This window comes from Cynocephalus volans, chromosome 5 (genome assembly GCF_027409185.1).
Source record: "Cynocephalus volans isolate mCynVol1 chromosome 5, mCynVol1.pri, whole genome shotgun sequence".
NCBI classification, from domain to species: domain Eukaryota; kingdom Metazoa; phylum Chordata; class Mammalia; order Dermoptera; family Cynocephalidae; genus Cynocephalus; species Cynocephalus volans.
This window is the reverse complement of record NC_084464.1, coordinates 93,581,083-93,608,365: the sequence shown is the minus strand read 5'-3', so window position 1 is coordinate 93,608,365 and position 27,283 is coordinate 93,581,083. Positions and strand designations below refer to the sequence as shown.

The 27,283-nt window shown below is 36.4% G+C and overlaps 1 protein-coding gene across 1 annotated transcript; it reads right to left on the bottom strand.

Moving 5' to 3' along the window:
* Window positions 1–1,997: 1,997 nt before the first annotated feature.
* On the bottom strand, window positions 1,998–20,944 carry CASP8AP2 (caspase 8 associated protein 2). Its single transcript, XM_063098341.1, has 9 exons — window positions 20,935–20,944; window positions 19,153–19,221; window positions 18,446–18,546; window positions 17,458–17,532; window positions 15,887–16,002; window positions 10,071–12,274; window positions 3,649–6,784; window positions 2,496–2,595; window positions 1,998–2,054 (listed from the first exon to the last, which is right to left on the bottom strand). Exons 1-9 carry the CDS (start codon window positions 20,942–20,944, stop codon window positions 1,998–2,000), a joined length of 5,868 nt encoding a protein of 1,955 aa, XP_062954411.1.
* Between the last annotated feature and the right edge of the window lie 6,339 nt (window positions 20,945–27,283).

The following is a 27,283-nucleotide window of genomic DNA, read 5'->3' as shown; positions in this document are numbered from 1 at the left end:
TTCTAACATATTTAAAAATAAATACTTTGACCAATAGGTAAGCAAATCAGACTGGTGACTGGAACAAGCTGAACATGCTGACTTGAGATTAAAGAGTCAGCAAGTAATAACAAATGTAGGTTATCATCTAGTAACCAAAAAGGTGATAAAACCTCCCTGTAGTTCCCCATTTAGACCATGAGGAATTCGAAGCTTCTGTGTAGTATGCAATATCAATTAAGACTCCAAGGAATTCAGCAATTTATCTGTAATGTAAGAAAATGCTAAAGTTATGATTCTATTTTTCTGATAGGACCATTTCATCAAGTGATACCTTTTAAATGAAATTTACTTAGATCATATTGGTGTTAAAGAACTAGCTTTTACAGAATCAGTTTGGTAACTATCGTTGTACTCTGCTTTTGACAAAAACGTAATGAGACTATAGTACTAGGGGGAAAAAATCAGTTAAGAGACAAGGTATTAAAATAAAGTAACCCCTCTATGTGCTATCATCATGCAAGCAATAAAATCTCAAATATCAAATTCACTATAAGATTTTAGATATGTAATGAAATTTGGAAATTTCAAATAAGTATCCCTTCCAGATACAAGTTATCATGTTCATGAATTTATACACACTTCACAAGAGAATGTAAATCATAAGACAACATTAAGGCAAAATAAAAAAACTCAGTTTAATTTCTTAAAGGCAGCCAAAATCTTAAAGCACAGTGAATATGAAAAAATAACCAAGCCACTTGTGCCTTAAACTACTTTTTTTTAAGTTCTCTACAACAAGCCTCTTCTCCAAACTCCCCATTATTCAATATTATATTCTGAATTATATCAACAGAAATTTAATCACAGCAAACTACTGAACATATTTCAAAAATGCCACTAGTAAACCAGTTGCTTTTAGAGGATAAGGACATTAACAGATTATCTTTTCTTTTTTTTTTTGGCGGCTAGCCAGTATGGGGATCCAAACAATTGAGCCTGGTGTTATAACACCCCACCCTAACCAACTGAGCTAACCAGCCAGCCCTGAAATTAACAGATTACCTAAAGACAGTAATTCACACTAGGGCTAGAATCAGAAATTTATTAACTCAAAAATATTCAGAACCCTTGCCACTGTGATCTACAGTCCAAATATGGTTTCTGGGACTGGCCAGTTAGCTCATGGTGTGGTGTTGATAACAATAACACTAAGGTCAAGGGTTCGGATCCCATTACTGGCCAGATGCCAAAAAAAAAAAAAAAAAGGTTTCTATTCAGATTTAATTGAAATGTAATTTATTTTAAAATTGGATGTTTTGGATTTAAATATTTATGACTACAAATCAATTGAAAAACAAAGTAATACATTAAATATCTTTATAATTTTCCTTACATAAAAATCCAAAATGTTTAAACAATTGGCTGAGGTCCCACAGAAAAAACAAGCTGATAATTTAAATATTATTGCTTAATAAACCTGTAAAAAAATGGCTTGTATGGGAAGTACAAAAAACTGAGGAAATATGTTTAGGAACATTATTAATAATTTAATATGGAAAATCATGTCATCTATTTAGATGACAATGAACTTTATAAATGTTTTGCATTTTAAATTGTTTAGCACTCCTAATTAAAAATTTGAGAAATATTAAATTACAACTTCCTTGATAATGAAACAAACTGCTATTCAAGAATGTTTTGTTGTTCTTCATCTACACAAAATTTATTATTAATCATCAAATGAATTTCCCCCCACCTTAGACTCATCAGCAAGCAGAAGGTTGAGGAGAGATGCCATGCTGATCTGAACTGCAGCAGGCTTCACCCTGAGCACGTCCCTGTGGATGCGGTGACCTTAGGTGCCTGCATAAGCAACCATCCTCCAATCTGTGACTGAAGCAGGAACTCAACTGGATGTCTCTCACCCACTACTCACATCTTCAATGACTAACAGGCCATTAACTGCACAATTACAGTGTCAAACATTTACTCTACTTGTCTCCTGTAACCATTAACTACCTGCATTTTGACTTTTCAAAGAGCTTCTTTAGCTGCTGGAATCTTTCTGAGACCTGAAAAATTTTAAATGAGTATTAATTATAAATTTCTCAATAGTCTTTTATCATCTTTGATGAAAGTTTCACAAAATGTCTAAAGACAGAGAAAGTTACTCTCAATAATAAAGAGATGATGTAATGTTTAAAAAATGCAATATCGTCATACTAAAGGTGATTGCTAGTTTAACTTTTCAATATTAAACTTTCTTAAAAAAGAAATCATCATTACAAAATTGCCTGAGATCAAGTAAGTAAATGGTAAGACACAGAAAAAAAATCAAGATCATTCCAGTCAAACTGCTTCCACAATTACCAAGTTTTTAACAATTCTACACTGAGTCATTCTTTTAAAGAAATTGACTAAATATCTATGTATTTTAACACATTAAAAATTAAATCTAAGTATTTAGAGTAGCAACATCAGTGAACCAAGAGTTGTAAAAATTGTGTAGTTACCTGAGTTGGATTTTTATTCAATTTGGGAGCTAAATATGTAAATGTTTTTAATGATGGCCCTCTTTTCTGACATTCCAATAAAATTTCCCGATCATCATTTCTGAGGAAGAAAAAACTGTATTTAGCTTTTATACATGAGAAAAGGTAATAAAAATTCCACTGCCTTAATAGCTACCAACAAGGGACATTAAACCCCACAGGAAAATGAAAAAGTTTATATACCAAAATACAGACAACATTTATCTCTCAGAAATAAGATAATAGATGATTTTACTCTTTGTGCTCATATGTATTTCTCAAATTTTCTACAATAAATGTATTAATTTATTTTTCTAATGACAAAATTAAAGTTTAGCTTTTTAAAATTCTACCTTTAATGTATACAATACTTAAAAAATTAGAGCTCAAAGACGATCACAGATGTAATAAGCAGAAGAACCAGAACTAAAATAGAATCCAGATCTTCTAATTCCCAGACCTCTGCTTTTTCTAATGGTTTGAACAAATGTATGTTATTATAATCTCTGAGATTTTCTTCTGCCATCTCCAAGTTTCCTGAAATCAGGATTTGAGGATTTCAGTATTAAACAAAACTGATCACCAGTTTTAATAAAATTCACCTTCCCCCATTAAGCATTCCAGTCAAGCATGGACATTGTTCACCTCTAGTCCAATGGTTCATAACTGTGGTTCCCTTATGTCTAAAGTAGGGTCTTAAAAATCTGCATTTCTTAAAAAGTTCACATAAAACTCAAAAGTAAAACGTATTTATAAAACTATTTGGAAATTTTTAATTTGGGGGAAAAATCAAATTACAAACATTTCCACTTTCTGCTATTTCACATCATTCCTCCTTTCTAAAATGTGCTTATACCAGTTCTTTCCAAATGAAAGAATCCTTTTTAATTGAAAATGTGGCTAAAACACAACTAAAAGCTCTATTCATGGTGCTAATGCACACTCCTTGTTAAAGGCCATTGTTCTAGATAGTTTCATAGTACAGCTCGACTATACCCTGGAACATATCTTCAACTAACTTTGGTCACTTTTGAAGTAAGACATCACTTTCATTTTAGAATGGGATAAAACTATGAAGACATGACAGATTAGATTTCTGATCTCTCAAAACTTAAATGTCTCACAAGATTCTTACCTTGTCCATGAAACTATAATCTCTCCCTTCTTTTTAATAACATTCTTTGCAGAAAGGATTGTAGGAGAAGTGGCGAGTGCTGCTGCTGAATCCTTAATTCCTAGGCTTGTCTTTGATGAAGGATCTTTATTCACTGCAGGGGCCCTTTTCTTATTGGTTTTCTTTTGATGAGTATCACCATTCTCACCAGAATCCTGGGTAAGTTTCTTGGTCTTTTCCTTAATGGTTAAGTCTGTTTCCTTTCTTTGTTTTTTCTGAGAAAAATGATTTATATCAGAAAGGTTTTTCCTCTTTTTGTGAGCATTATCCAAAGTCCCAGACAACACTGAAGTATCAGAATTTGATGTGGGCTCTGATTTTAAATCATCCTTTTTTATATCACATGAACTGGGAGATTCTGTAATCAAATCGATGTAGGTTTCCTCAACAATGCATTCCAAAGACTTGTTTACCACTTGCACCTTTTCTTCCTTACAATTATCTTCAACTATACATATCACCTGACACTCCAAGCCTTCAACAGCTAACTCAGGACCATCACCATCATTTTTACTTTCACTTGAAGCATCTTGTGTCAAATCAATAAAAGCATCTACAGTATCAGACTGCAAAGAATTGTCTAATATTTCAGCATTTTGATCTGAATTGCCTCTAGGACATCCCAACTGATCAATATTTAAAACCGTTACTTCTACAAATTCCCCCAAGTTCTTGGTCTCGGTGACTGGATCTTTTGTTAGGTCTATGTATGTGTTTGGAAGATGGTCCCTGACAGAGTGTGGAATTTCTTCCATTGAAGGCAATTCTTCAATGCTTTCAGGGACTTTTGGTTCCCATACTTGATGCAACTTGAAACATTCATCAGCTGCTTCATCACTGTGAACCACCTCACCTGAAGCATCTTTAAGAAATTCATATATATCAGGAACCTGTGTTTGTATCATTGAGTTCTGTTCTTCATGACTTGATTTACTGCTATCGACATTTTTGTTGGAATTTTCCAACTCCTCCACAGATTTTAAAATGATGTTCTGACATGAAATATATTCTTTCTCTGCTGCTTCATCAGCTTCCTTTCCAACTCTGGGCAAAGACGCCAGTGACTCATCAGCCACCATATTCTGTTTAAGACCAGGGGGGTTAGAAGGTGCTGCACGTCGTATTTTCACAATGAAGTGGTCATTGGACTTTTCCATTATGACAGCATGCATGGGTAGATTAGGGTGGTACTGAAAGCCTGGAGCAACAGACCGGCTTGTCCATGATGAAGAACAACTTGATTTACTGCTTGAATTATCAGACTCCAGAGCTAAATGGATATCTTGCTCAGATGCATCCTCTTCCTCAAGTAAAGCATCTTCACTAAAATGGGCACTAATAACTTCTTCAGGAGTTGAACTAGACAAAACTTCGGGCTTTAAGAAACTGAGATGACCATCTGACTTCAGAGGTGATGGTACTGTTAAGGAGACTGCTAGATCTTCAAGAAGTATTGAAGAAATACAGGGCTTGCTCTTTTCTGAACTACATACGTTATCTTTACTTAAAGCTATGTTAGTAGACACTTCAAACATACAACTTTCATCTAACACATCAGGATGAACTGGCAACGAAAGCCCCGAAGACAGAGATGGACCTTTTTCAGATGATAATAATGACCAATTATCATCACTAATCATTTTAGGACATGGAGAAGCCACTCCTGAAACTAGCTCTTCTGACGTACAAGCTGGTATTGATTCACACTTAAGACTCTCTAGCAGCTGTTTCTCTGGAGTCTTTAACTCCCACTCACTTTTTTCAGTACAGTTAACACTGTTGTCCAAAAGATCAGAACCTTGCAACAAACTTTTAAATATTTCACCCATCTGCGCATCACTCACTAAATTAAAAGTAAGGCTAGATGCCTGCTGTTCAGTAAGAATCTCAAAACTGCGTTCTGGCTTCAAAGCTGCATGCTGAGAGGTCTGTGCATCCTCTGTGGTGTTGCCTTCAGTTTTTCCTGGTTTTGGCGTGCTCGGACAGTTTAGTTCCAAGGTGTGCTCTTCAGATTGAGAGTTTTTTATATTATCAAAGCAGGTGTTAAAACTTTTTTTAATGTCATGCTTTAGTATGTTAATACTGAAGTTATTTTGGTCTTGATGCTTTTCCTCAGATTTTTTACATCCCAGTAAAGACTTATAATGAACAGAGTTTTCTGATTTTGGCAGTTTTTCTTTTGGCATTTCTTTGTTGAAGTTGCCCACATTCCCCTTCTGACAATTTGAATATTGTCCTTTCTCTGTATTTGTTTTTTCAGGTTTTCCTTCATCACTGTCACTTCCAAAGTTTATGGAATCACAAAACTTTACTAAGATTTTCTTAAGCTTTGCAAACAAATAATCAAGTTGTTCATCTACAAACTTCCACAATTTTTTTTTCATATCTGGTAGCTGCTGTTCAAATAAACGATCAACTATGCCATTCTTTTTAACTTGCTTAAGTTTAGATTCTACAACATCACAGAGATTCTTCTGTAAAGTGGTCACTGACTTAGAGATTTTGGATAAGTTTAGGTGTTTAATTAGTGATGTAAAACTCAAAATTGCTGACTCAATAATTCTATGAAATTGTATTAATGAAAATTTTACCTTGAACTTCATATAATTTTTCCTTACATGTTTTCTTATCATTCGTAACATGTGCATAATCTCTCGTACAGAAGAGGGTGCAGCAATAATTGGAACTATTTTTTCCAAGCGGGAAGTGTTCATTGTTTTATCTTTCTTCTCTGTTTTTGAAGATCTGCTAGATTCACTTGGTTTTTTATTCCATTTGCTATTGGTCTGATGGATTTTTACAGATGTTTTCCTATTGTCTTTATCTAAATGCACAATACTTTTCCTACTTCTTGAGTTAGTCTTTGTGTTCTGCGCTTCTGAAGCTCTAGGCTTGGCACTTTTTCCAAAACTTTTTTGTGGTTTAGATTTTTCACTGTCGCTTACAATTTCTCCTTCTTCTAATTCATCTAAAGATGAATTCTTACAGGACTCTGCTTCTGTACATTTGTCAGATTTGTGAATTGGCTTTTGATTTTCCTTATTGAGATCAGACTGACTCTTGGAGGCAGAATGAGCTGAATCTGGTGGAAATACATCTGTGGAAGAAAAAAGTATATTAAACACATCTATGGAAGATAAAACTATATTAGGATAACATGACCACTGGGTCTTAGTCATTTGATATTTCCATACTAAATATAACAAAAAACTAAATATTGAGGCAATTCATTATTTTAATAGTTTTTCTTGTTGTTCTTTGTTTGTTTTTAAAGCAGAATGTTCACGCCTAATACTTATTCACGTCATTAGTCTTTACTGGTCTTAAAAAGTGTTCTGGCCGGTCAAGATGGTGGAAAAGACGGTCCCCAGCATCACTCTCTCCCACAAATCAACCAATTTACAACTATAAAAATGTAACAACAGCCAAGAGGGGGCTGCTGGAGCTCAGGGGAATAGGAGGAGAGACATACAGAGTTCATGAAGGGGGAGAAGCCTCAATGAGAGAAAGAAAAAACTGCTCAGAGCATTTCGGGCCGCAACCACTTTAATGCTGGAGCTGCTGAGCACATGGACCGGGAGCCGGCAGAAGCCAAAGCTGTGCCCTTCGGATGGAGTTGCTTGGAGGAAGCAGGGGAGAAGAGGGCCTTGGTGGCCCCCAGGACAGCAAGACCACTAACAGGGTTCCTGTGGACCCATGCAGGAGCAAGGAACCAGAACAGCTGAAAAAGGGGAGCCACTTAGAGGCCAGTGAGTCATCGCAAGGGACCAGTGCAGGGCCTGTCTCATGGGAAGTGTTTGGAGCATGGGCAGTGGGGGAGACAGGCCCACTGGGAGAACACTGGGACACAGCAAGGACAGCCAATCTATCCCCCAATCAGTGTAGGACCACTCAGAGGATGGTCGAGAATGCAGAATTGCATGGGGTGCAATTTGATGAAAAGATTCAGGGCCAGATCAGTTTCCACACAACCCAGGAGCAGGAAGTTCCTATAAGGTCAGCCATTAAACCCTGAGCTGCACAAAAAGTCTTCCCTAGGGAAACAGCAGCAAAGCAGCAATTTAGCTCAACAACACAGCTCAAGTGCTGCCTCCCACAGGAAGTGTCGTGTGTGTGCGTGTGTGTGCGTGTGTGTGTGTCCCCGTTAAAAGTAAGCAAAGGACAAAAAATTAGTTCCAGCCCAGGCACACCACTAGTGCTTTGGGTCCACCAGGGGACCTGAGGCATGGACCCAGGGATGGGAACCCACTCCCACATCCAGCCACACCACCAGTGCCTCGGGGCTCCACCTAGGGGCCCAGAGCTTGGAGCCAGAGACCAGACACCCTGCTCACACCCAGGCATACCGCCAGTGCCTCAGAACCATGCCAGGGGTTGCAGAGCACCGAGCTGGGGACTGGACACCCTGTCCACACCCAGGCACACTGCCAGGGCCTCAGGGCCCTGCCCAGGGGCCCAGGGCTTGGAGTTGGGGACCAGACACACTGCCTACACCCAGGCACACCATCAGCACCTCAGGGCCCTGTCCAGGGGCCCAGGGCTTGGAGCCGGGGACCAGACACCCCACCCGCACCCAGGCACACCACCAACGCCAAGGAGCATGCCAAAAAGATCACCTCCATGTGGGTGGCCCACCACAGTAACCATGACTGCCAAGAAAGTGGCTAGACGTCACAACCACCACGCAAGATGGTCTGCCAGACACTGCAGTGCAGTGACACAAGGAGAGTCACCAGTAGAGCCCAAAGAAAAGAAGAGGATATCTCTCTCCACAAAGCCCATTCCAGAGTGACGGAAGAAGTATCTGCTCTATGATTATATTTGGGGACCTGAACACACCTTTCAGCATTGGACAGATCATCTAAGCAACAAATCAACAGAGTAACCATTACTCTTTCAGAAGGAGAAAAGAAATCTAGGGTAGTTGGGGGGGGGAGTAGAGGGGGATGGGGAGAGATTGGACAAGGGGCATAAAGAATAAGTATGATTTGTAACAATATACATACTAATAATATTGATTTGATCAACATATGTCAACATTCAATCCCAAAAATATGTATAATCAATTATGATTCAATAAAAAAATAAATTAAATAAAAAGTGCTTTGAAGGTGTCTAATAAGTATAGTTTGGTCATTTGGATAATCATCAACCAATCAATCACTCAGTGTATCTTTACTTAATTTTAGCAGTATCACCTACTCTATGCCACTGGATAATAGCTTTTGAACAAAAATATACCTAAAAGCAAGAGTTTTTGAAACAATCTGTCTTACTTCCTACAACTCCCTTTTTTGTAAAAACTAAGAATTACTGTAGTCCACCTTCTATGCAATTTCTCTTTCCAAGGTTTCAATTACCTGCATTCAACCATGGTCCACTAATATTAATAAAAAATTCCAGAAATAAACAATTCACAAGTTTTAAATTGTGTACTGCTCTGAGTAGTATGATAAAATCTCTAATGTGGTCCCACCTGATACATAAAATCATGCCTTTGTCCGGCACAGACACACTGTATACACTACCTGCTCATTAGTCACTTAATAGCCGGCTCAGTTATCAGATTGACTGTGGAGATATAGCAGCACTTGTATTCAAGAAACCCTTATTTGACTTAAAATGGCCCCAAAGTGCAAATGTAGCGATGCTGGTGATTCGAATATGCCAAAGAGAAGCCATAAAGTGCTTCCTTTAAGTAAAAAAGTATAAGTTCTTCACTTGAAAGAAAAAAATCATATGCTGAGATTGCTAAGATCTACAGTAAGAACGAATCTACAGTAAGAACAAATCTACCACCTGTGAAATTGTGAAGGAAAAGAATATGTGCTAGTTTGCTGTCACACCTCAAACTGCAAAATTACAGCCATGATGAATGGTAAGTGCTTAGTTAAGATGAAAAAGGTATTAAATTTGTGGTGAGAGAAATGAATAGAAAGGTGTTCCAGGGTTGGCCTGTAGCTCACTTGGGAGAGTGTGGTGCTGAATAACACCAAGGCCTCGGGTTCAGTTCCTATATAGGGATGGCCGGTTAGCTCACTTGGAGAGCATGGTGCTGACAACACCAAGTCAAGGGTTAAGATCCCCTTACCGGTCATCTTTTTAAAAAAAAAAAAAAAAAAAAGGTGTTCCAAATGACAAAAATCATGTTTGGTACCATCCAGGGTTTCAGGCAACCACTGGGGGTCTTGGAATGTATCATCCACAGATAAGGGGGAACTACTATACCTAAATGTAGACAAAAGGCTCAAAGTACACTTCTAGTTAACAACGGGTTCTGAATAATGTTACTCTTTGTTATTAAAAAGAAAAAGCACATTTATCTTGCTTATCTATTTTACATTCTCACAAACAATGATATAGAAGATAATATAAACCATTACCTTTATGACTGTTACTATATAAAGTGACTTGAGATGGGCTTTCCATTCTAAGAACTTTTGCTCCAGGTCTCACTGGACTATTCAGAGGACTGATGGCTTCTGGAATAGGTCTCAGGTGATTAAGGTCAATGCTTAAAACCGAGTTCTCATCATCCTGATATACTGAGTTTGTTTCGCCAATTTCTATTCCATTGTCCATTAACTCAGTCCGCTGAAGTGAAGATTCTAAAGCCTCTTTAGGTAAACAAGGCTCCAAATGACAAGACTTACTCTCAACCAGTGGCGGATCTACAAGAGAAGGCTCAAATTTTGGTTTATCATCTTCTGAAAGAATTATTGGCAAAATGCCAGCTTCTTCAATTGAAGGATACAAAATGCTTTCACTGGTTTCAGCCACCTTTGTTGAAAGAGCCACTTTCATTTCCATATCTTCAGAAATACAAGAATTTAAACCATCCTTTCTTTTGGTATCCATTTCTGAGCCAAAGTTTTGAGGAACATGTCTTTGCCATACATCCATTACCACAGGAGCTGCTGCCCTTGCATCATTAACAGTTTGTTCCATTTCTGTTGAAGGAAACAAGGATTCTATTTGTTCCCCTTCCAAAGGTGTTGAGAATGAAGTCTTTCTACCACAAATGGGCACTTCACAATGCACAGTATTCTCAACAGATTTAACTAACAAACTATTTTCTCCTTCCATTTTGATCCTGGGTTCAGATGCTATTGGAAGAGCATCTGTTGGTTCTAGTAACTTTGATTTGGTTTCCTCTGTGATATGTTCACTAACAGAGGGAACACATGTCACTGTCTTAGCTTGCACAGAGGACTCCAGATCACATACACCACTGGACTTGGGAGTATCAGTTATTTTATGCTGATTATTCTGAGAAACAGGCTGCTTTTTAGCAGGAGAAAGAGTTAAATTCAATTTTTCCATAAAACTCAACTTTAAGTCTTTGTTTTTTATTTCATTTGGACCACTCTCAGCATTCACTGTGGGCTCTTTATTATCTGTTCCTTCAGAAACTTCATTAGGGACTTTACCTTTATCATTTTTTTGCTCATTTTGTCTATTTAAATCAACACTGGTTTTCTTAGTTTCTTTATTAGTCTTCTGTAAATGTTCCACAGGTATTTTTCTTTTATTTCTCATATGCCTATTTTCTTCTTTGCTTTCTCGTTCTCTTTCCCTCTTATCTTCAGTTCTATGCCTTTCTGCTTTTAAAGGTATATTTTCCCATTGGTGCACAGCCTCAACTTCCCTGGAGTCAATGTGTTTGTGAGTTCTACTGCTTGAAAGAGAAGATGGACATCTTCCATCTTGAAAACTGTGATTTCTTACACCCCTGTCTCTTTTACAATCTTCCCTTCCTCTTCTCTCTTCTAGATGGTATTTACTTGAATTATGACAAGATTTTGTTATTTCATTCTTGGAATGAGGAAGTGATGCTCGTTCATTGGATGTTCTTCTCCAATGATCCTGGTCCTTTACTACTGACTTAGGTTTTTGATCAACTTTTCTTTCTTCTTTATCTTGTGATTTAAGTTCTTTTCTATTTATATTTTGTGATCTTTCACTTTGTCTTTCTAGTTTTTTGTCACTTGGACATTCTACTTGAGTGTGTAACCTTTCTCTAGAGGTTTCTTTCTCCCACGAAGAGCTAATATGTTCACTTTTATAATCCAAATCTATGTTACTTTTAAACTTTAAATTTTTGCTTTCAGTCTTTGGTTCACTTTTACCATATTTCTGAGGACGTCCTTGTAACCTCTGACTACCCTCCATGTTCCTTGGTTCACCATCACCATAGCTAGTATTTAAGTCTTTTCGCATTCTGTCAGTTCCTCTGCTATACTGGCTATGTCTAATATCTTTTCTCCCTCTTCTATTATCCTCATTTGAGTTACCCTCACCAACCTGATAATGTGAACGTGACCAAACACTGTTTGTGCAGTGTTTGTCAACAGATGTAGGTAAATGCGAAGTGCTCTTTTTTTCACAACGTGATTTTCCTTCCTTTTCCAGGTTTGGTAGTGAAGTGCTATGATGTACATCTTTAGAAACATCACTTTTAACTCTGTGATCAGTCTTTGAACAGTCTTCCAAATGGGGAGATCTAGACTGAAAATCTTTTGTTTTAATTGTATCTGATGTCCTTGTAGTTTTATGATTCTTTCGAAAATGTGGAAACTCAGACAATCTATTGAGAAATAAAAATCAACAAGAACAAAAAAACAAAGTTAATTGATATTTAATAATATTCCAAATTTTATTCACAAGTGACCTTACTTTTAAAATTTGGGGACTCTTAACTAGTTTTAAAAAAAAATTGGGGACCCACACACCGGCAAAACAAATTTTACTTTGTATAAAAAGCGAGTGAGTAAGAATTTAACAGTTCCCAACTAAATGAGCCAGTTTTCAAAACAAGGAAGTCTCTTTCACTTGCTTTGCTCAAAGGAAATCTTGAGAACCTGTCAGATCTATCCCAGCACTTGCCAATGTCTTTTAGACTTCCTTTTCCACAGGTGAACAACTACCAAACTACCACAAGTTCACGTCTTTTAAAACAAGTGACATTATCTTCTTGCCTTCATTCACTCTATCCCAACTGAAACAGAAGGAAAAGTGAAATCTTGCTGGACAATAGACATAATCAAAGTAGAACTCTACATAATTCCCTATCCTGCTTTTCTTTTTCACATACAATCCCATAGTAAGCCAAAGCATCAACAGCCATCTTAAAGTGGTATATATAACTGTTGTACAAAAATAAAAATGAATGTAGAGTTGTGATTCTTTCCTAGGAAAATGGTATGTAATTACTGTTTTAAAAAAAACACCTAAATCTTAAGGTTTTACATTAGTATTTAAGAAAACTGATAGTTTTTCTAGCAATAAAATGCAGATGGTTCAGTTTAGCTTTGTGTAATAAGTTCATCTTCCTGAACTTCCACAATGTCCCTGAATTTTCATAAATCTATTCCTAATAAATATTAAATGTGTCGAAAAACCCCCAAATTAAAATACTCCCAAATAAGGGGAGATTATTATAAAACAAAAGAGGACTTAGGAGACATACAACCTAAGGCAATGTGTAGACCTTATGTGGATCCTGTTGTGGGTTGAATTGTGAGGTCCCATGTCCCTCTGCCCCAAATTCATGTTAAAGTCCCAACCCACGGGCCAGCCTGTGGCTCACTCGGGAGAGTGTGGTGCTGATAAAGTCCCAACCCACAATACCTCAAAATATGACCTTATTTGGAGATAGGGTCTTTACAAAAGTAATCGAATTAAAGTGAGGTTATTAGGGTGGGCCCTAATCCAATATAACTGGTGTCCTTATAAAAAGAGAAAATTTGAACAGAACAATACATATAGAGGAAAGATGATATGAAGAGACAGAAAGAAGACCACCATCTACAAACCAGGAGAGAGGCCCAGAACAGTACTTGCCTTCAGAACCCTCAGGAAGAACCAACCCTGCAGATACCTTCATTTTGGAATTCTAGTCCTAGAAACTATGAGACAAATTTCTGAATAAGCCACCTGGTTTTTGGTATTTTTGTTTAGGTAGACCAAGGAAACTAATAATAAGACTCTGACTCAACGAACCAACTGTTAGAAGACACCTTAGAGGTAACTGGGGAAATATGAACCCCTAAAGCACTAACCATAAAAGAAAAACCCCCAATTGAATTTCACTAAAATTAAGAACTTCTATTCCTTAAAAGACACGATTTAAAAAGTGATAGGCAAGGCACAGAATGGGAGACATTTGCAATACATTTACCCAACAAAGGACATGCATTCAACAAAGGCTATGTGTGTGCAATGTACATCATAATTATTAAATTATAACCTTCTACAAGATAGTTCTAGCCCACAGAGCTTATAACACCATATTTAGTATAGTTACATATTAAATAAAATTCTAACACCAAAAGTTTTATTTTAAAATATATATTCACATTAGACATTTCCCAGAATTCATACTTTTTAAATTTTCTGTACATTTTCACCTTACTAATATTTTTCTATTCATTAAACATTAAACCAAATGGTAAACATTTACCACTGTAACAGTAGTTACAGCTTACAAAAGTGTAAATATTTGGCAGAACATTTACTAGATAATGTATAACTACATCAAATAATCTAATGACATATAATACCCATCATTTATTCACCCAGTTTCTCTTTTCACCCTGTACAAAAATCATGCTCCTCCCCTAAAAGACTCAAATTGCAATGTAATTGTGAATAGTACCCCCTTCTACTTTCCAAAGTATCCTGGTTTTAACAATAAATTAAATGGCCACTCTTCTTCTGGGTCTCTAGATTGTACTAACTAAATAAATAATGGAACAACACACTGAGCAATGATGGAACAATAAATGGTGGATAAATGATGGAACAATGAAAGAGGTTTGACGATAAATTCATTTTTGGATGAGATAATTTTGAAAAACCTTGAAGACATTATGTACAGATGTGAAGCAGTTATTTACATATGAATGGAAGTGCCCTAGCATGGCCAAGATTACCTCATAAGAAAATATTGATGAAGAAAGAAAAAGACACAGGTTTGAGCTTTGAGGACCTCCAACTTACAACAGCCAAGTACAGAAGAATAAACCTCAAGTTAGGAAGAAAACCAAGAATCATTACATCACAAAAACCAAAGGGAGGGCCGGCCCTCACTCGGGAGAGTGTGGTGCTGATAACACCAAGGCCACGGGTTCAGATCTCATATAGGGATGGCCGGTTAGCTCACCGTGAGCGTGGTGCTGACAACACCAAGTCAAGGGTTAAGATCCCCTTTCCAGTCATCTTTTTAAAAGAAAACAAAAAACAAAAAAAAACCCAAAGGGAGACACTGTTTCAAGAAGGGAAGGTCACTATGCCAAACAATGTGCAAGGGCAAGTTAAATGTAAAATCAAAACTACTGATGGGGAGTAGCCAGTTAGTTCAGTTGGTTAGAGCACAGCCTTGTAACACCAAGGTCATGGGTTCAGATCCCCTTACTGAACAGCCACCAAAAAGAAAAAAAAAACTATTTGATAGATTTAGTGTCAATCACTGTTGACAATGACAGCTGTTTTGGTAGACCAATGGAGGCAGAAGTCAGACTGGACTGGGTTCAAGGGTGAGTAGAAAGAGAGGAAATGGAAACAGCAAGTTTAGACCACTATTTCAGAGGTTTAGCTATGAAGGGGAGGAGATGAACTTCTTTGGAGTAGAATATTGCACCCAACCAAAAAAGAGAGAGAGAAATTAGTGAAGAAAATCCACTTGAGAGGGAAAAGAATATACAATTGAGAGATAGTTTATGGGCTGTTATTAACAAAAAATGTGAGCACAGATTTTTTCTTGATATTTCCAAATTGATAACTTGGATTTGGCAGGGACCTAGAAGAAGCCATGAAGAAGCCACACACTACCATCTTCTCAGGAGCAAACAGTCCTAGAGCAAAATCCCAATATTTTAGAAAATTGAATATATTCAGAGAGATATGAAGCCATGTTCTACTAATAATCATATATATACATCATTATGATGATATACCTCTAGAATAATAGTCACTACTCACATTAAAACCTTCAATATTTAATAAAATGCATGATTTTCCTCTGTCCACTCACAGTTAAAACATTCCACATTATCAATATCCATGTCTTTTTTTGTTTGTTTTTTTGGCAGCTGGCCGGTAGGGGGATCCAAACACCTGACCTTGGTGTTATAACACCTTGCTCTAACCAACTAGATACCCATGTAATTTATAACAGATCTACAAATCTCAGTTATACCTCTGGTGAAGATTATTTATTTCTTCATCCTTGCGGTTTATTTCCACTCTGGCAGTTTTGATAAGTGCTGAAATATTCTTCTTAAGAGACTGGTTTTCATTTTTTAAGCTGAAATTCTAAAACACCATAAAATATATTAATAAAGCACATATCTACAGGATTATTAACACTACTACTTATATTAACAAATAATTATTAAATGCTAACTACATGACAGGCATCATGCATTTTATCTTATGTAATTCTCAAAAAAGCCCTTTGAGAAGTACTATTATCCCAATTATACAGATGGGAAGGTGAGATTCAGAGAAGATAACTGGCACCAGAAAAAGCCCACTTAAAGTGAAACTACTTAAAACAGGAATCAAAATGAAAAAACAATAAACATCAGGAAAAAAAAGTTTTGCCTGGGTCATTATCTTGAAAATTGAAAATAAAAATTATTTAAAAACTTTTATTATATTTAACAACTTAGTTTAAACTTGCAACAATGTATTAGTTCTCAGATAAACAAAGAATGAATTTATTTATTTATTTTTTTTTTTTTTTTTTTTTTTTTAAAAGATGACCGGTAAGGGGATCTTAACCCTTGACTTGGTGTTGTCAGCACCACGCTCACCCAGTGAGCAACCGGCCATCCCTATATGGGATCCGAACCCGTGGCCTTGGTGTTATCAGCACCACACTCTCCCGAGTGAGCCACGGGCCGGCCCACAAAGAATGAATTTAGAGTTGACTGGTTCTTCCAGGGGAAGGGGAAAGAGACACAATTTTACCAAAAACTAAGAACCAGAACAGTATATGAAATTCTTGATTTTTGTAGCCCAATCATAAAAAGGGTCATTCTGGTCAAAGACTGTGATGACATCACCATTTTTGCTCCAAAGACATTCTAAATCTTTGCTCTTCAAACATTCTCTTTTATATCACCTCTATAAATTTCCTGTCATTTAACTATTAATTGGTCTAACATCAATGTCATTTAACAACTCAAGCAGTTTTCCTATATCAATTTCATCAACTCAGGAAATAACCCATGTTTTGCCAGATTTGCTATTTCATTTAATAGTTTTTTTTTTTTTTAAGATGACCGGTAAGGGGATCTTAACCCTTGACTTGGTGTTGTCAGCACCACATTCTCCCAAGTGAGCTAACCAGCCATCTCTATATAGGGATCCGAACCCGTGACCTTGGTATTATCAGCACCACACTCTCCCAAGTGAGCCACTGGCAAGCCCTCATTTAATACTTAAAAAAAAAAAAAAACTTCCTTTTAAACTGCCAACATTTAAGCATTTTAATTTCTTTCTTTTTTTTTTTTTTTAAAAGATGACCGGTAAGGGGATCTTAACCCTTGACTTGGTGTTGTCAGCACCACACTCAGCCAGTGAGCGAACCGGCCATCCCTATATAGGATCCGAACCCACAGCCTTGGTGTTGTCAGCACCGCACTCTCCCGAGTGAGCCACGGGCCGGCCCCTAAGCATTTTAATTTCTAACAAAAAAATTTTTAATTTTGATTTTAAAAAGTTAACGAGGCAAAAGATAAAATATTTATTATATAATCCTACCTGTGTCTGTATTTCCTTAAACTTTTTCATCAGCTCTTTCATTTGCAGCTGACATTTTCCGTATTGTACCTGTAACTATAAAAGGACTAACGTAAGCATTATTCTAAATTATTATTTTTAGCTTAAATGGTATTTCAAAATATTTAAAATTTTGTAAATCAACCCACTAAGATGATATATGAAGTCTACTTCTACTAATAAATATTTAATAAGATAACTGGTTTTTAAAGTGGCAGAAAAAGCATCTGCCCTATGATAATATTGGGGGACCTGAACACACCCTCTCAGCATTGGACAGATCATCTACGCAACAAATCAACAGAGTAACCATTACTCTTTCAGAACGAGAGAAGAAATCTAGGGTTATCGAAGGTGGGAGGGGGGAGGGAGAGGGAGATAGGGAGAGATTGGACAAGGGACATAAAGAATAAGTATGATTTGTAACAATACATATGTTAGTAATATTGATTTGACCAAGATATGTCAACGTTGAACCCCCAAAATGTGTAATAAATTATGATCCAATAAAAATTTAAAAATAAATAAATAAATATTAACAATTAAAAAAATAGACATTCTAAATGGTCAACACAGGATGGTTAATTAAAAGCGACTAGAATAGTTAACAACATAAAAAATAAATAAATAAATAAAGATGAGCCTACCAATAGCATGTTTTGTTTAGTTTCACATTCAATCTCCTAGCCTTAAAATTTAAATACAGTAGAAACAAATTTGTCACATTTAAGTCTCAGGACATTTCATGCAACATACAATGTAACAGAATAAATCATGAAAAGAAAATGTATATCAATCACTGATTGCCTATTGAAGTTTTATGTATTCAGACACTTAAATATCCTTTCATTTCTAGGTCTAAGAGCTAATTCCCAAACACAGAATATTTGTTCAATAATAAGCTGCTGCCTGCTCTTCAGGAGCTATTAAAGATTAAATAAATGTCCTTAATAATTGTGGCAATCCATACATCATTATATGTTGCCTCCTTTGCAGTTCCTTCTTCAGTCAGGATCTCTTCATATAAATCCAGACAATTTCTGGATGGTACACAGGATTTAGAAGTACTGTCTAAAATAAACAAAAAAACCTTATATTAAAATAATTTATAAGCTTTTTGCTGTTGTGTCTACCACAAAGGGTTACCTCCATCTCCTACATTTCATCCAAATCTATACGAATTTCACAGATACCAGTTCACCTAAAATGGTTGTCAACAAAACCAGGTGTAAGGATCACATTTGTTCAAAACTTTGAGAGATTTGATTATGGAAAGGTTTCTAATTTGGATAGGTCATTAGACTCTGCATATCACTCTTACTGATACATTTGAAAATATTTGTAGTAACTACACTTTTCAAATATTCTAATGTCATGTAACCTGCAATGGTATGAGCAATAATATATGCACAAACACCAGCATCAGTTAGGTAAATGATACAAAATATTTTTGCACAAGGTCCAATTACATCTGAGACCTAGATGAATAACAAACCTTTGTGCTAATTTGTTTTACTGATGAAGCTTTCAGCAAGAAAATAATTATATCTGAGTGTAATCATTTCCAGGAATGGGTAAATTGTTTAGGAGCTGAGTTATACCAGGAACTGGTAACAACAAAACAAACACAAACAAATTGACCAAACAAAATGAAACTATTTTATGGAATTGGCATACCAGAAACAGCACTGTCCAACCCAGCATATATATCCAATGAACCTTCATCATTATTTTTAAGAGGAGAAGCTGCAAGAAAAGCAAAGATTAATTAAAACTGATTTTATGCACTGATGTTTTTCCATTCCCACTCTGAAGGACCAGGAAAAGAAAAAGATTTTATTAGTTTTACTCTAAAAAAAGAGACAAGCTTTCCTACATACTTCTTAACAGAAAGATTGGTTAGAGCACAGCCTTGCAACACCAAGGTCACAGGTTCAGATCCCCATACTGGTCAGCTGCCAAAAAATAAAAATAAATAAAAATAAAAATAGATAAATAAGTAAACAAAGATTTTGGCACACAGATTTATGACTTGACTACCTCAGATTTAGATTTTAAAAATTCACTTTCAAAAATATACTGTGGAGGCCGAGCCCGTGGCACACTCGGGAGAGTGTGGCGCTGGGAGCGCGGCGATGCTCCCGCCGCGGGTTCAAATCCTATATAGGAATGGCCGGTGCACTCACTGGCTGAGTGCCGGTCACGAAAACGACAAAAATATATATATATATATATATATACTGTGGGCTGGTTGGTTAGCTCAGCTGGTTAGAGCATGATGTTATAACACAAAGATCAAGGATTTGGCCAGCCATCCAAAAAATAAAAATAAAAAACTAGCTAAAAGGTTCCAATTCCCACAACAGCAGAGTAGGTCCTATCAAACCAATCTTCCTGTAGATAACAAAAATAAACACTGATCAAATATTAAAAGCTATCTAAAGAGCTGGAGAGTAACCCAAATGAGGCAAAACCTGAAGGGAAAAAAACACCTGAAAGAAGATAGTACTGCATGAGTTCCCTGTTCCTCTTTTATTACTGCTATTTCTTGAAGGTCAGGACCTGGATGGATCCACAATGGACAGTAAAAGCTCAGATGGAAATTTCCAATCCTAATAGCTTGAAGAACCAGAGGAAAGACTTTGGGGTGATAACAACTAAAAATGAGAGGGGAAATCCAGAGAGCCACAGAAAGGATTCCTCAAATTCTGCCCAAATCTCAACATAACATTTACTATCTAGGTCTTTTATCTTAATTCTAATTATGCTGCAATCTCATCAAATTTTTTGAGGTTATAGATTAACCAGAATTATGATTACTATGCTACAGAGTGAAAAAGAACAGTTATAAAACATGTTTTGTAGGGGTCGGCCTGTGGCTCACTTGGGAGAGTGTGGTGCTGATAACACCAAGGCCACGGGTTCGGATCCCATATAGGGATGGCCGGTTTGCTCACTGGGTGAGCGTGGTGCTGACAACACCAAGTCAAGGGTTAAGATCCCCTTACCGGTCATCTTTTTTTAAAAAAAACAAAAAACAAAACATGTTTTGTAGAATTCCATTTTTGCTTAAAATGTTTTTAAAAATTAATATGCATTGATATGGAAGGGTTCACACTAAATACAGCCATCATAATCACTCTGGGTAGGGTTACTTGTTGTTACTTAATTATTTTTGCTAATGTCATTTCAAGTTGTTACACTGCTATGCAGTTCTCCTATGATGTTTTTTCTCTGAAAAATTTTAAACCAACAGAAAACTTGAAAGTATAATATAGCATAGTATAATGAATACATTTTTCACCTAGATTCACAAATGGTTAAATTTTATCAGATGTGCAACTCTATTAAATTTTAAAGGACAAAACTACATTGTTAATCTCATTTGCTGGAAAGAGCTGTTTTCATTTCTATGTATTACTCTCAAGTCCCTGTCCACTCATATACATTTTTTACTACCGACAGCCATACTGTACAGTGTACTTTGTGTTTAGCTTTTTACCACTTAACATAATTTCACAAAATTTTTTATTCCTATGACATTTCCATAATTGTTTTTTATTAAATTTGTCTGGAAATAATTTCAAACTTATAGAAAAGTTGCAAGAATAAGAATATACAAAGAACCCCTTACTCAGTTTCTTCCAAATTTACCTCTTGTTAATATTTTATGCCAGTGTCTTTATCATCATGCACAGACTCTCTTTTTAAATACACACATACACAGAATTTTTTCCTGACCCATTTGAAAGTAAATTGCATACATTATGGCCCCTTTACCCCTAAATGCTTTGGTGTGTATTTCATTTAAAAAAAAAAATCTATTTTTTTCTTTTTCTTTAAAAAAATTTTTTTTAATTCTTTTTTTTATATTTCATAAGAAAATATTTCTATCTTATGAGCTTATTTACTTGCAGGTCTTGGTTATCTCTTTTTCAAACTAATCATCTGTTGTGACTAATTTTTCCCTGAACAACAATAATTTACCATCATTGCATTTACTGGAAATATTAACTTCAAGTCTGGCCGGTTAGCTCAGTTGGTTAGAGCACAGTCTTGTAACCCCAAGGTCATGGGTTGGGATTCCCATACTGGCCAGCACCAAAAAAAAAAAAAAGAAAAGAAAAGAAAAAGAAATATTAACATCAAGAGTAATAAATACCTAACTTGTAAATTTTTGAACATGACAATAAAAATCGTTGCCATTCATATTGGCAAAATTGTAACTTGATTACATTTAGAGGCTTGAAAGCATACAATAACAAAGTTCACGTTTACTATGAACTCCCTATGTGCCAGGCATTTTGTTGTATTAATTTATTTATGCGTGGGGAGAAAAAGTTGATAATGACAGTGTTTCCAATAAGTAAATGATTTTGTAATTTAAAAATTGTGTGAATTTAGGGCCGAGCCCGTGGCGCACTTGGTAGAGTGCTGCGCTGGCAGCGCGGCGACACTCCCGCCTCGGGTTCGGATCCTATATAGGACTGACCGGTGCACTCACTGGCTGAGTGCCGGTCACGAAAAAACGAAAAAAAATAAAAAATAAAAAAATAAAAATAAAAATAAAAATAAAAATTGTGTGAATTTAGAAAGACAACTTAAAGTGGCTCTTACCTGAAAAGACATCAAATAAACTTGTTCCATCACCATTGTCATCATCTGCTGCCATGATTTTACTTCTTTCCAATAGTTGCCATTTAAGGTATTAAATATAAAGGTTTTCCACTGTTAAAATCAAAAAGAAAGAAAGAAAGAAAAATTCATTCAAAGAAATGTTACAAACCACTTAGACCTAATAGAAAAATGGGTAAAAGACACAGACGATTCATAAAAATAAATAAAATAAAATGTTTTTGGAACTAAAAGATGTTTGAGTTCATTAATAATGAAAGAAATGCAAATTAAAACACGACACCATGTTGTACAGGAAAGCGTTAGCATAGTCAGGTCTGACTACCTATCCTTAATAAGGCTTGTTTGTAAAGGCTCTTGGCTAGAATCAAGGAACCTGGTTTTCTGGAGGCTTCCCACAATTCCCAGAACCAATAAAAAGTGGCTCACTGTGGCTAAAATGTTGATAAAAACAATATGGTTTATGCTAAACACCTGCTTTCCTTCTGGGAGTCTGAAATGTCAGTATGTGCCAGACAGAAGCATTAACTGCTCATCTCTTAATTACATGTTGTATTAACAGTTCTTCATAGTTACTTCTGAGAATAATATATACAGTGCAGAGGATTGAATGGCCCCCTAAAGTCATTGGAGTTTAATCCCCACTTTAACTGTTTAAGGTGGGAAATCTTATTATGGTAATTGAAAGGTAGAGCCTTAAGGAGGTGATTAGATTCTGAGGACCATGACCTAGTGAACGGATTAATAATCATGGTCGGGCTGGCCCATCGCTCACTTGGGAAAGTGTGGTGCTGATAACACCAAGGCCATGGGTTCAGATCCCTATATAGGGATGGCCGTTTAGCTCACTTGGGAGACCGTGGTGCTGACAACACCAAGTCAAGGGTTAAGATCCCCTTACCAGTCATCTTTAAAAAAAAATAATAATAATAATAATGGTGGTCATGGGTGTGGTTCTAAAGGCTTTAAAAGGAGAGCACATGAGAATCTCTCTCTGGTCTGCCATTCTGCCATGTAAGACCCTGGCATCACTGTCACCATCAACAAGGCCTTCACCAGATGCATTCCCGGGACATTGGACTTCCTCTGAAACTGTAAGCAATAAATTTCATTATCTTACAAATTACCCAGTTCCAGGTATTTTGTTATAAGCAACAGAAATGGACTAATACATAGAGTAATATAAAAAAGTCATGAAAAGAAGTTATGTATATGGTTTCTCATTATATATTTACCAAAAAGTTAAAGGGACTATGACAGTTATCATGTCTCTCATCCAAATCCACCTTTCTATGATAACGGAATTAGGCCTTATAAAATATTTTTCCTTTACTAACTGGTACATTGTCAATCCTTAACAATAGAATGGTGAAGGGACACTAAAAGAGGAAAGGGGATTCTCTTGCTAGTTTCAGTTCACGTGACCTGACTAGCCAGGCTCCAGCTTTCTCCAGCATTCAGTTCTTGCAGCAGACATTGTTTGTCCAGCACTAGGCTCCTGCAAGGCAGTCACTTCCTATAAGTAAGGTTTCTATTATGACTGGCTCCTGCAGGACACAACTTTCTCCTGCTAGGTTCACAGAGAGGGCAACTTCTCCAGCTCATGGATCCTGCAGCACTTAACAGCCAGCAGCATCCAGAAGTTTCTCTATGCAACTCCTCTACCAGATTCAGAGCACAGTGTCACTAGCAAGGTACTTAGCAACTTCTCTACCATCCAGTTTGCCCCCTACCATGCTCTTTCCACGAGGTCCTGCAGTGGGAGAACAAAGCTCTTTTTTGGATAATCTATCTCAATCCTAAAGGTAACAGCTGCTCCCTACACTTGCTATTCCTATATTCTCTAGTTTCTTTAGTTATCTTTAACTCTTGCTAGCCAATTCCCAGTTACTCCAATCCTCTGTTAATAAGTCTTTATACTAAATATTTTTTTTCAAATTACTATGTGGTTTTTGTCTCCTGACTGGATCCTATCTGATACAGGTAAATAGTCACAATACAGATTTTAAATACACGTTAACTCTGCTGATCAAGCAGTTATAAAAACTTAAGGCTGTAGCTGTGAATACAAATGTGACAGGTTTGATATGATGATTTTATATCCCTGCATGCCACAATTAAGAGAACTTACAGGGCCGGCCCATGGCTCACTCGGGAGAGTGCGGTGCTGATAGCACCAAGGCCACGGGTTTGGTTCCTATATAAGGATGGCCAGTTGGCTCACTGGCTGAGCGTGGTGCTGACAACACCAAGCCAAGGGTTAAGATCCCCGTTCTAGTCATCTTTAAAAAAAAAAAAAAGAGAGAGAGAGAGAGAACTTACAAGGGCTGACTGGCTAGTTCAGTTGGTTAGAGTGCAGCTTTATAATACCAAGGTCACAGCCTCAGACTGGCCAGCCACCAAAAAAAAAAAAAAAAAAGGAATCAAATTTCCCAATTCATTTAGAAATTTAAAAACACAGGTCAAAGAACAAATATTAGTGGAAACTCAGAAAAATACAGAACTGAACAACAATGAGCACACCAGAGAATATTTGTGGGATACAATCAAAATAGTATTTTTTTTTTAGAGGAAAAGTGATAGCATTAAATAAATACACAAGGGAAAAAGACAAAATATTAGTAAGGTCATCATCCAACTCAAGAAGTTAGAAAAAGAACAAAGTAAACCCAAAGAAGGAAAAACATAAAGAGCAGAAACTAATAACAAGCACTAGAAAGATCAATAAAAATAAAACCTGGCTCGTTGAAAAGAGAAATAGGCATACCCATGGCAAAACTAATCAAGAAAAAGAAAGGAAGCTCAAACTTTAGGAATAAAACAGGAATGATTGTTTCATATATACTAGAGATTGAGTTACTAACAAAATACTATTGAAAACACAGTGAAATGAAGCTTCTTATAAAAATGTAATAGGCCAAAATGGACTCAATAAGAAACCAAAAACATCCACATACCTAAGATGATTAAATAATTTGATATGGTGGTTTACTCACAAAGAAACAACTAGACGTAGACAGTTTTACAGATGAAATTTACCACACTTTCAAAGAACAGATAAAAGTTAATCTATTTGAGACAACAGGGAAAAAAAAGGCTAATAGGCAAATACTTTGATGACATTACCACAGACTTGATATCAAAACTGGTCAACGATAGGGCAAAACAGGAAAATTACAACACAGGAAAACAACAAACCAATCTTTCTTATGAATACAGAAATAGCCCAAAAAAAAATCAGCCAACTGAATCCAGCAAGACTTTAAAAAAACACTATGGATATGTGAAATTTATCCCAAAAAAATGCAAGAATGGTCGAACATTAAAAAATCAATTAGTATAAGCACTGTATTCTAGTTGATAAAGTTGCTTCCCACAGACATATGAGTTAACCATTCTGATATGAGTTAACAATTCTGATACTGTTACACATGTGCATTGGAACACTCCCTGCACTGGCCAACTGCCAAAAAAAAAGGAATTGAACAGTGTAAGCATATGGGTGGTAGATCGTGGCAGGTTTCTCACTATTGGAGTGGGAGGTTATCAAAAAGCAAGGGAACAGGCTGAATGATCCATGTGATAATGGATTGGAGTTGAAGACATCATAAGAATCATGATTATCTTTATAGATACAGATGATTAGATATAGAAATATTTATAGGTATGTGTATGTATCTGGGTTAGTATACATACATATATTTCTTTTTCTTTCTTTCTTTTTTTTTAAAGATGACTGGTAAGGGGATATTAAACCTTGACTTGGTGTTGTCAGCACCATGCTCACCCAGTGAGCTAACTGGCCATCCCTATATGGGATCTGAACCCGCAGCCTTGGTGTTATTAGCACCACACTCTCCCGAGTGAGCCACGGGCCGGCCCCTACATACGTATATTTCTTAACTCTATTTGCTGAGAGGGCATAAAATAAACGACACCCCAGTAGCACATGTAGTATCCAGAATCTTGGCTTCTAATACTATTCGCCATTAAAATAAACCAGGGCTCCTTGGAGAAATGGCTGATTCTAAAAATGGGGCAGGAAGTATACAAGATGAACATGGAACACCTACAGTGCCAGAAAGTAAGGAAATGCTAAAAAAAAAAAAAAATGATGGAAGTATGTCAAAGGGGCACAGGAACCAACTAAAAGAATTCCCCAAAGCAAAATGTAGAACAATTTGAGCAACAAATGTAGTACTAGATTATAAAATAGTATTGGAGGAGCTGGCTGGTTAGCTTGGTTGGTTAGAGCACAGCCTTATAACCCGAAGGTCACAGGTTCAGATCCCTGCACCAGCCAGCCACCAAAAAAAATTAAAAATTAAAATAAAGGGCCGGCCCATGGCTCACTTGGGAGAGTGTGGTGCTGATAACACCAAGGCTGCGGGTTCAGATCCTATATAGGGATGGCCGGTTCGCTCACTGGCTGAGCGTGGTGCTGACAACACCAAGTCAAGGGTTAAGATCCCCTTACCGGTCATCTTTAAAAAAATAAATAAATAAATAAAATAAAATAAAATAGTATTGGATTATAACCCAAAGTATGAAATAAATATGAGTACTTACTGATACAAGTAAATTAGTAAACATGGGAGAAAAGACAAATCCTCCATGCAGAAGAATTTCAAATAAATTACACAGATACTCCACTCTAAAGGAGTGAGAGACTTTCAGATTACAGTATCAGGGGGAAAAAAAAAGAGTAACTTTACAATGAAAAACACTGACAAACACTACTTGAGCCAGGTGATCAAGGTCAACATTAACAGTCATAAAACATGTTGACAGTATGTACTCTTTTTTTTTTTTTTCTTTGGTGGCTGGCCAGTGCAGGGATCAAACTCTGGATCTTAGTGTCATCAGCACTACACTCCAACCAACTGAGTGAGTAGCCCCCCAGTGTGTACTCTTGATGTGATGAAATTGGTACTATACCTCTGTGATATTCTTCCCCCAAACCCAAAACTCCAGTCTAATCATGAGAAAAACATCAGACAAATTCTAGCATATGGGTATCCTACAATATACCCAACCAAAACTCCTCGAAATTGTCAAGTACATCAAAAACAAAGAAAGTGAGAAAGTGACATGCTCAAGAGTGGTCTAAGAAGATATGACAACTAAATATAAAATGATATCCTGGAACATAAAAAGGATGGACATTAGGTAA